The sequence below is a fragment of the Colossoma macropomum genome, unplaced genomic scaffold (assembly GCF_904425465.1).
Source record: "Colossoma macropomum unplaced genomic scaffold, Colossoma_macropomum, whole genome shotgun sequence".
NCBI classification, from domain to species: Eukaryota; Metazoa; Chordata; class Actinopteri; order Characiformes; family Serrasalmidae; genus Colossoma; species Colossoma macropomum.
In genome coordinates this window covers 43,732,051-43,743,156 of record NW_023494795.1, presented here as the reverse complement: position 1 = coordinate 43,743,156, position 11,106 = coordinate 43,732,051, and the positions used below count along the sequence as shown (strand labels likewise).

The following is an 11,106-nucleotide window of genomic DNA, read 5'->3' as shown; positions in this document are numbered from 1 at the left end:
GATATATGTAAATGAGCTCTGCTCTGATTGGCTGCCCTGTATCGTGCCTCATTCAACAAGCAGTCCAGGCTGAAACACCCCTTATAACTTCAGTGTGAGTGGGCGGGGCTAAACTGCTGTAGGCTGAACTTCGGGATAAATGACTTTGTGACATCACAAAATGCCAAAACCGGGCTGTTTTTGCAGTTTAGTTCCCGCGTGTGGATTCTGGGGAGTGAACGGCCTTTTTAAAAACTTCAATAACGTTTACAAACTACATCAAACTCTGATTTCAGGGAAGAAAACGTGGTTTTCTGTGGTTTGGGCCCTTTAAGGTTACACAGTTCACTGGAAAATCTGTGTGAAATAAATATGTTACGCATCAAATATGTTTTATCAGTTTATTTCTTCCATATAACAAAAGACATTGTTCAGAAACCAAACGAGCTCAGCGACTCCGCACAGCAGAAACCGCTCGAGCCCTCCGATCAACACCGAAGATCGCTCGGAATAACACAAATCTGCATTTTACCACGTCAAGTGATAACAGTACAGTGATATATAATAACAATATGAACAATATTAACAGTAACAGAAGAGTGTAGGATGCAGTACATGCACCAAGTAAAAAATACCACTATACATTCAGTACACGTGTTTAAAGCAACGCCAGCGTCAGTACACAGAGGAGGCCATCAGAGGGCGCCATCTGATGGCTATTCAGAATATTTGGCATTAATGCATAAAAGACCCTTTCAATCGGCTTTAACCACCGAAACAGCCCACACAGCTGCTCTTACAGAGCTTTTCCAATGCACAGCACCAGAGTTTGGGGGTCTTCGGTCTGTTAAAGGTCCACTTCCATTATCAGCTGTTGAATCTATTCTTTCAGTTCAGTATGTAGGGGTGGGTGATATGACAATATGTATCGTTATTGTGATAAATTACACCACGATACTCTTTTCTGAGTGTGTGAGAACACTGAACAAGTAAATGGGACATGAAAAGACAGATAAAGAACAATAACAGAGCCTGTAAACAACAACAGCCAGCGTGCAGTGACTGCATAAACCACACTGTGCATATATATATATACATAAACATATACATATACATATATAGGTTATAATATATAATAGAGGCACTACATTTGAGTGAAAAGAGATTCAGCCCTAGTTTATCCTGTAATAGTGTCACTTGTTGACCTCAGAAAAGATAAATATCGCGATACATATTGTATATCGTGGAAATGTGATCAAGTATTGAGTATTGTGATGTTCTTTTTCTGCCATATCACCCATCTCTGGTTCAGAATGAGTGAAACAGCGTCCCGTATAGCTGCGTCTGTCCTTCTCTGCACAGACTCCACGTCCAAGCAGTATCATCAGGAACCAAGCAGACTCACCGGGAAAAATCCTTCATACAGGGGGCGGGGCTTTAAGGCTGTCAGTCAAAGTGTGCTTATTGTTTACAGTCAGAACCAGAACCAGTGGAAAAGTGAAAAACAACAGTTTTTTTTTGTTTTTTTTGCTGACGAGTCGAGACCACACCCCATCCGACCGCACTGAGAGAAGCCCTCCTTTAGGAAGACACGGATTCTTTCGTGGAGACCAAACAAAACACATTCTCAGTTCATAGAAAGGGACGAAATCGGCAAGATGTCCCGTCAAGTTCATTGACGTCCTGCGTCTGAAGAGATAAACAAAAAAAAAAAGACAAGCAAATCTGTCGGAGCTACAAGGCCACACGACGGGCTACGTCAGCCTTGAAGCTCCTAAAGAAGACCCCCAGTCAAATAACAGGCCACATTTTAGGTTAGATTTCCCCCAAAGTGTTAAACTGAGCAAATAAACAGTAATAATGTGGAGGATATTTTACTCAGAAAATCAACAATGACCTGCAGTTTGACCAGGGGTGTGCAAACTTGTGCACATGACCGTAGCCCACCCGAGACTGGGCGGTAAGGCAGCTTTGGTAGGAAAGGCTTTTGTGCCTCAGGTTCAGTCCTGGTTCCTCTCCGTCTCTCAGCTGGTGGAGAGTTTAATCCCAGCAGCTGTGATTCTGTAGGTGCTCTGGGTGAAAGAGTCTGCAGTGTAAACAGGTGTAAACACAGTGGGGGGGTGGGGGGTTGTCAGTGATCGGGGAGCTGCTGCAGCAGCGGGTTCTGCTCCGTCTCGGGGGTCTGGACGCTGTCTGTGCGGACGATGCAGGTGGGCCGGTGCAGGTTGAGCATCAGGATGAGGTGCTGACGCTCCTGCTTCAGAGACTCGATCTGAGCCTTCAGCTCCCCGTTCACCAGCTCCAAACGCTCCGACTCCTGCACAGAGAGAGGGAGAGGGATCTTAGAGCGTGACCTTCAGTGATCAGGTTCACCTTTCAGACATGAAGCACCTTCTAGATAGAGTTACTTAACTGGTTAGCTGAGTTACTTAATTACTCAGCTCATTACTTAGTTACTAAGGTACTCGGTTACTTTGTTCCCTACTTAGTTACTAAGGTACTCGGTTACTTTGTTCACTACTTAGTTACTAAGGTACTCGGTTACTTTGTTCCCTACTTAGTTACTAAGGTACTCGGTTACTTTGTTCCCTACTTAGTTACTAAGGTACTCGGTTACTTTGTTCACTACTTAGTTACTAAGGTACTCGGTTACTTTGTTCCCTACTTAGTTACTAAGGTACTCGGTTACTTTGTTCCCTACTTAGTTACTAAGGTACTCGGTTACTTTGTTCACTACTTAGTTACATAGTAAGTTACATAATTAAGTTACTCTGACACTCAGTTACTCAGTAACAATTAGTAATTAAGATACTTAATTACTTAGCTCACTGCTTATTTACCTTGTTAGTTACATTATTAAGTCACTAAGATACTTAGTTACCTAGCTGATTACCTAATTATCTAGTTAGTTAGTTACATAAGTTACTAAGTTACATAGCTTTTTAACTAGTTACCTAGTTAGTTACACAGTTAGTAATTAAGATAGTTACTTAGCTCATCGCTCTTAGTTACCTTAGTAACTAAGTAAAATGACCTAAGTTTCTAATTAGTTACCTTGTTAGTTACTTGATTAGTTAAGATACTGAGTTATTTAATACTTAGTAGCTTAATTATCTACTTCAAGAGTTCTTTAGTTAACACAATGGTTCTATATAGAACCATGAACACTTACATAACCTTTTACATGCTTACATTGTTCTCTGCATGGTGAAATGGTTCTTCAGATTGATGGAGAATGTGTTGGTTCTATATAGCATCAAAAAGGGTTCTGCAACTGTGACGATGTCAAGTTTGTAACAATAGCAGAACCCTTTTTGGTGCTATATAGAACCATATACAACACATTCTCCATCAATCTGAAGAACCACGGTCTTTCCTAAAGAACGCTTGAAGGGCCGTCTTTTTTAAGAGTGCAGTAAGTTACAAAATTAAGTACCTAATTACTTAGTTTGCTAGTTAATTATATAACTCAGTTACTAAGATGGTTAATTACTCATTAGTTATTTATTTATTAACTGATTGATTAGTTAACATCTAATAAGCAGCTCATAAGTGATATGCTGACTAGTAACTAAGTGGTTACTAAGGTTTTTATTATACATTATTATTATTATTATTACTATTATTATTATTATTATACAAATCATATAACCATTAAGTAACATACAGTCAACATGTACGCATAATCTTTATTATTATATAATAACAAACTTATAATGCATTAGTTACTTCAATGCTTCCAATGAAACGTGTTTTAATGCCAGCAGGTTTAAAATCACGCCTGCATTTATTCAGACTCACTTTCTGCAGGAAGTCCGTTCTCTCCTTCTTCTTGTTTCGACAGCGCGCTGCTGCAACTTTGTTCTTCTCTCTCCTCCTCTTCCTCCTCTCATCTTCATCAGCCATCTGCGCAGAGAGAGCAGAGATCAGCACGAACTCAAACACCAACTAACACCCATTTAACACGCTCTATCCATCCATTTCAAACAGTTCACACCAACACTCTCCTTTTTCTGCTTGTTTCTGTAAACTATACTGATGTTTGGCCACTAGATGTCGCTGTTGGTCAGCTAAAGAGCACTGTGGGACACTAACACTGCTGTTTATTGTAATTGCTGCCAGCTGAGGGCGCTGCTGTGCTTCTGATCAAGGTTTTTGCAGCGCAGAAAGGCAGCATGTCCACTGGTACACAAAGCTGCAGTCAGCCTAACTGTCTGTTCCACCTTAAACGCTGCAGCAGTGATTTTCTGCGGCCTCCTATAAAAGAAGCCGACTCCAGTTTCTCAGCAGCAGGATTTGTTTGGAATAAATCCTTTCAAACACAAAGCAGCTCAAAGTGCTTTACAAGTGAAGAGTAAAATTAAAGGTACCACTTTAAATTAAGACCACCCTTATAAAGCGTTCGTGAATAGTTTTAAATTGTTTATTAATGGTTATTAATAAGACTTTAAAATCATTAATATGCATTTGCGACACTTAAATTAACCCTGTATTGCATGTATTATCACTTACACATGCTAAAAATATTTTATGTATTTTTGTTATTTAAAATTGCTTAAATAATGGAAATAAAAATATTTATTTTTTCTTAAAGTTGGGTATTTGGTAAACTGTTGCCATATGGCAACAATGTGCAATCGTAGTACAACACCATACAATCTAAAAATAAAGCACCGTAAAATCTCATTTTTCTTTAGATCAAACAAGACCAAACAAATCCAACGTATACTTAGTAGAAATATGAAATGTACGACCTAATATTTACAAATATTGGAAATTATTTGCCCTTTTCATTAATGTGTTTATGACCTAACTAATAAGCATTAACACACTATTTATAAATCATTCATAAACACTTATAAAGGTAAAGTGGTACCACAATAAGTAATACAGACAAACACGCTTGCGCCTCACCTCGCTCTGCAGGAGGCTGAAGGGCCGTTTGCTGGGGTGTATGAGCTCTATGGGCGTCGCCGACCCTCGCAGGCTGAACATCTCGGCTAGTTTGAGCTGCTCCGTCAGCGTGGAGGCCGGAAAGCCGGCCAGAGGAGCCAAACCTGGCAGAGAACCGGCCGGCACCACGGGGTCAGGCATCTGAGCGGGCATCATTACTGTCTGACTGTAAACAAAACACAGGAAAGCTTTTAGTGACGCGTTTTTCTCTGAACTACAACCTGAGTTCAGCACAGTCCAGAAGTTTGGAAGCAACACCAAACATTATTTTTCCCCCCCACAGAAAATTCTCTGCAGGAGAATTCCACAGAATATTCAAAATTCCTGCAGTTACAATGTAAACAAGTAATTCAGAGCAGTTCACTGTAGAGAAATACAGGCATTTTGTTTACTCTCCACAACCACCAGTGAACCTACACGAGTCTTCTGAGTTTATATGAATGTTGATGATGGAAAATAGTGGAAAATCTGAAATAATAAGTTTTCTTTGGGGACTATTTTGCCTCACAGCGCCCTGCATGTATCCCTCCACCATGAATGGAGTTTAAGTTCTCTAAACTATCATAAAACAGTGTCTCAGTCATCAGGCAGTGAATTCATAACCATTTCATGTAGGAACTTTCTGTGAGGGAGCTTTTAGAGGTGGACGTCTGGTTCCTGTCACCACCACTGTGAACAGTTCTGACTCGGTCAGTTTCTCTAGAACAGAGCGTTTCACACCAAACCACTCTGAACCACTCTGAGCGACTCTGTTTACATCTTAACTGCTTAATTACGCAGGAATGTTTGACATCCACCGTCCGCCTGCATGAAACATCTTAAGCATTTATCTTAATTTAAAAGCTAAAGGGGTATGTTAGTTTAAATTGACTTTCTGCAGGTTCTAGATCCTCAGCACAGCAGCCCAGCGTGTGGCTTTCGCTTGCTGGAGAGTGTAAAGGCCTCTTGCTGAGATTTCCAAAAACAGAGCAGCTCTACTGGAAGCCCAGTCTGCCTGTCTGACTCTAAAAAACAAAACAAAAACTCTTTGGTGTCTCCGGCTGGAAAGCCCCACCCACGCGCCCGTAAGCAGGCCGGACCGGGCTTCGGCGCTGTCTGCTGCGGCCGGCGCTGCGAGGTTACATAACGACTTCAGGCCTGAAATAGTTTCCTTTGTTAACTCTGCAATCATCACAAACTCAAAACACATGCGGGTAGCTTTACGCAGAACAGAGAGAGCGAGGGAATGAGGAACTGGCCTGAGGAACTCACACTGACCAAACCTGCTGCCCACGCAACCCTGTAACAACTAGGCCCAGACACACACCCAAACATCTACATTTACTGACCTTTCTTTATGGGAATTAGTCAGTGTGCTGCGAAATATCGAATTTGACCATTATTGCTGTTAAAAATGTTCCAGATTCAGAACGGAACACAGACAATAAAAACAATACCAACAGTCTGAACGCCTCCGGTCAACTAATGACAGCGTTCTACTGATTTTCTAAGTGAAACTGAGTTAATATGTTCTCTACTGGTAAACAATGTGCACTATTTCCAAGTTAGCTTAACGTGTTTGAAAATAAATAACATGTAAAGTGTGCCGTAACTTTTTCACAGGCCCCATTTTACGTTTTATTACATGCCAAATTCAGCAAATGCACAGTAACGTGCAGAGATGTGTTCCCTGTTATTTTCAACAAACCAGGGGTGCACAAACTTTAGCACATGACTAAAGGCTAGCTCTAAGATGAGCTAAACCTCGTCTGGGTTACTGTACTTCTAAACGTTCCTTCGTACTTCTGTTCTATTGATGCTACCAGGCAGGGCTGGGCGATATGGCAAAACATATCACAATCACAATACTTCAGGATATTTTCACGATACACGATATGCAGCACGATATTTAGTTTTTCTGAAATACTATAATAAAAATAATAATAATAATAATAATAATAACTTACACAAAAGATGGTTCTTTATTAAAGAAAATGGTTCTATATAGAACCATGAATACTCAAATAACCGTTTGCATGCCTAAATGGTTCTCTGCATGAAATGGTTCATCAGTTTGATGGAGAATGTGTTGTAACTGGTTCTATAAAGAACCTTTCTGAAAATTGTTCTATATAGCTCCAAAAAAGGCAAGCTTGTAACAATAGAAGGATCCTTTTTGGTGCTACATAGAACCATATACAAGACAATCTCCATCAATCTGAAGACCAATTTCACCATGCAGAGAACCGTTTAAGCAGCAAAGGGTTCTTTGAGTGTTCATGGTTCATTGTAGAACCACTGTCTTTACTAAAGAACCAATTCAGTGTTTTGCAGAACGCGCTAAAGCCAGTCAAACAGGCTGACTCTGCTCACTCTGTGCTGAAACATGGTGAGTCTGCGGCGGAGCGAGCGCTCATCAGCAGGCGGATGTGCCAACTCGCCCCCCCATGCCAGCCTGAAACACTGCACTGAGGTTTCATCATCGCAGAGGATCGGCCCGGAGAACGCGTTCCCTCCGCTCTCACACTCACCACGGGGTTCTGTTTACTTTATTTACACGCATTTATTTACAGTTTATTTTACATTTTATTAACCTCAAACAGCCGGAACTCATTTCTACATGATCGCTTTGTCCCTCACACTCTTCAAAAAGAGTAAGGGTTCTTTAACAAAGGCAGTGGTTCCATTTAGAACCATACGACTTTTGCATGCTTAAACGTTTTTTTGCATGACGAAACAGTTCTTCGGATTGACGGAGAACGTGTCTATATAGCACCAGAAAGGGTTCTTCTTTTGTTACAAGCTCAATATTGTAACTAACAATAACAGAACCATTTTTGGTCCTACATAGAACGGTTTTCAAAAAGGTTCTATGCAGGAACGTATACGACACATTCTTCATCAATCTGAAGAACCAACTCGACCATGCAAAGAACCATAAAATAGAACCATTCCCTTTACTCAAGAACCCTTGAAAAAACATCTTTTTTACAGCGTACAATTAAACGGGTTATTTTTGTTACTGCACCTTTAATATATGTATTATATATGTAAATGAGCTCTGTTCTGATTGGCTGTGCCTCATTTGAAAGCAGTCCGGGCTGAAACACTCCTTATAACCTCGGTGTGAGTGGGCGGAGCTAGACTGCCCAAACATGTTATGTAAATGTGTTACACTGTTATTTGACAATATTTAATTAATATATTATTAAATAAACATATAATTGCTATTTCAATCTGTATAAGTGTCTCTCTCTCTCTCTCTCCCTCTCTCTCTCTCTCTCACTGCTTACAGCATTTCTGCCACTCTGAGCCTGCTCAAACACTTAGGGCTGGGCAATATGACGATATACATCATTATTGTGATACATTATGTCGCGATACAATACAATATTCTCTTGTGATCATGTCGTGTTCATCATCAGTGCTTGTAGAAACTGACCAGCTGCATGTTTCATTATAAAGAGAGTAAAATTAGTCCAGTTTAACTGGATTTCGTGACAAATACTGAATAAAAATCACTGTTTTCACAGTTTTTGATAGTATTTTTTAAATGTAGGGTTTTTTTTCTCTGTTCCAGCTGATCAGGCGTCCGAAAAAATCAATAATGTGACATATCGTCCATTGTGAACATTCCCTGAAGTATCGCAATATTATACTTCTACCATATCGCCCAGCTCTACGCACAATACAGCCGTCTTTAGATATAAATTCCCTGCAGTAACTGAATTAGGATATTTTAACTGCTCACTGAATCGAGCTGCACATGCAGCTACACTGAACTGAATCATCTGGTTTCATTTGTCATGTGATGGAATTCTGCAGCATGTTTATCATAGACAGTCTAGATCAGGGCTGCAGAAAGCTGGCAGTTTGCTTTGGACCACTATACAACTTAAGTCCTTCTAAAACTGAATAATATGTTAAACAAAACATAGTGTGATGTAATAAAATACCTATTTAGGACAGAAACTTCGGCCACGCTGGTCTAGACCAAGTGGACAGTGTTGTTGCTGAAGGCCTACGGTCTGATTACACCCACCCACATATTAAAGTGAGCAGGTCAAACTAGTTTAATAGACCTGATGAATCGTTTTCATGTTGAAAGTTTAATTAGCCATTTTTAAGATTACAGCCCACGTTATCAAAAACGTCTTACGTTTGTCTGCCTGTAGAGTTAGACCAATCAGAGGCAACCCAACCTCCATGTGTTGTGACATCACAACCACAACTCATTGGCTTTCCGGCTCCCTACATTCAGGGGTCAAGCCTCAGGTCAGAAAAAGTGGATATTCTGGTCTTCTTGGTAAAAAAAGGCCTGAAAGTTTTTTAAATATTAGATATTTTCCACAAATCGTTCAGCCCTGGAAACAACTCTGGGAGCGACTCTCTAACCAGTAACCAAGTCTCTCTCTGGAACCGGAGGAGGAGCAGGAACATCCAACCAGAACTCCATCACCTTCAGTCCTCCGCCGGACACCTGGCAGTTTCAGTTGTGACCAACACCAGCCAGGAGAAGCGAAGGCCTCCTGAAACTAACGTCCAACAAGTCTGGACTGGATGAGCGAAGCCACGAATCCACACCTGCAACATCTCAGACCTGGAGGAGCTGAGCCTGCACCCCACCGCTAACACCCTCCAGCTCAGAGTTCACTCTAAAAAGTGCTCAAAAGACCTCCATTCAACTTTAAACCCCCCAAACACAACTGCAGTCATGAGTTAGTCTGGAGCCCCAGGCTAAAGTTCTGAGAAGTTCCGTGTTCTGCACTGTTATGCAACCAAAACATTCACACTGTGCAGCTGGAGAACCTCGTAAAGGCCGCTGCTCAGGTCAGCTCAGTTAATAAGACTGTAATTAATGATAATAACCTCATTTATAGCTGCACGTTAAACTCAGGCTTTTACAGATTAACAGAACTTTGCTGTTAAGTTTGTATTTCGGGCGAATTTTGAAAAACAAAAACAGAAAATAAACGAATGCAGTCAAAACAAAGGAGTAAACAAATGTAGTTAAGAAGAAAATAATAAATAAATACAGTCAAAATGAAAACAAACGAGCTCACCTGTCTTCTCCGGCGGGAGTGTCGCGAGCCCTCCGTCCCGTCGCTCGTGCAGCAGATGTGAGCTCCGTTGCATCAGCGCGCTTAAATACTCTCCGCGGCGGCACGCGGAACTGATGATGTCAGCACCCCTTGGGCGCGTTCCAATCCCAGCGAGGGCACTTCAGCCCCGAGCTCGAGCGCGGAGCACCAGAACGCTCCGAAAGATCCGAAAATGGAACGTCGCGTTCTGTTTAGAACCTCCAGAGTTCTAGAACCGGAACGCTCAGGCGCGCAGCGTTCCACAATTCAGCCAGGCTCGAGCGCTCTACCTAGAACCCTAGAGCGCGTATGGGGACGCGCGCGCACACCGAAAGCAAGGCCTCCCCCTCCCAACCGAGGCTCCGCCCCTAGCAACCAAACTCCACAGCGCCGTCAAACCACAACAACAACAACATCTACAGCAACGGCAACAGCAGAGGAGCTCGAGCTAAAGGAGTTTCTGCTCGCGCCTCCCACGCGGTCGGGAATCCCATCACAGAAAGCGCGAGAGTTTTCCTGAAACCAAAAGAATGTAAACATGACTTTAAAGAGGCTCAGAGTTCGCACTGTAAACAGACAGACGGAGGATTATTATCGCTAATGTTTCTGTTTGCTCCGCAGTCTGACCGTCTGCGGGGGACGATCAGAATCATATGTGTGTGTGTATATATATATATATATATATATATGAGAATATATATGTATAAAAAAATTTGAAAAAAAGACATTTTTTTACTTTTACCCTTTGAATTGTGTTAAAATTTCATGAAGAACGGACTAAGTTGTTCAAAATCAATTGAAAATAAATTGTGTTAATAATTGTGTTAATAACAATGTTAATAATTAAAAGTTTTTCTTCTTTTGTAAAGTTACCAATTTTGAGGTACAGCGAGGTTTTCTGACAGCAAACACACACACACACACACACACACACACACACACACATACACGTATATACACACACATATATACACACACACACACACACACACACACACACACACACACACACATACACATATATACACACACATATATACACACACACACACACACACATACACATATATACACACACATATATACACACACACACACACATATACACATATAT

At 41.2% G+C, this 11,106-nt stretch overlaps 1 protein-coding gene across 1 annotated transcript; it reads right to left on the bottom strand.

Annotated features, from left to right (window-relative positions):
* Positions 1-366: 366 nt before the first annotated feature.
* Positions 367-10,028, bottom strand: jdp2b (Jun dimerization protein 2b). The gene is made up of 4 exons (XM_036582492.1): positions 9,975-10,028; positions 4,894-5,098; positions 3,781-3,885; positions 367-2,296 (listed from the first exon to the last, which is right to left on the bottom strand). The coding sequence occupies exons 2-4, from the start codon at positions 5,086-5,088 to the stop codon at positions 2,111-2,113; spliced, it is 486 nt and encodes a 161-aa protein (XP_036438385.1). The 5' UTR covers positions 5,089-5,098; positions 9,975-10,028; the 3' UTR covers positions 367-2,110.
* Positions 10,029-11,106: the final 1,078 nt, after the last annotated feature.

Coding starts and splice junctions, on each gene's coding strand:
- jdp2b (XM_036582492.1), bottom strand. CDS start 5,088: ATGATGCCCGCTCAGATGCCTGACCCCGTGGTGCCGGCCGGTTCTCTG. Junction 3,886..4,893: donor TCAGCCTCCTGCAGAGCGAG/GTGAGGCGCAAG, acceptor CTCTCTGCGCAG/ATGGCTGATGAAGATGAGAG. Junction 2,297..3,780: donor GAACGGACTTCCTGCAGAAA/GTGAGTCTGAAT, acceptor CTCTCTGTGCAG/GAGTCGGAGCGTTTGGAGCT.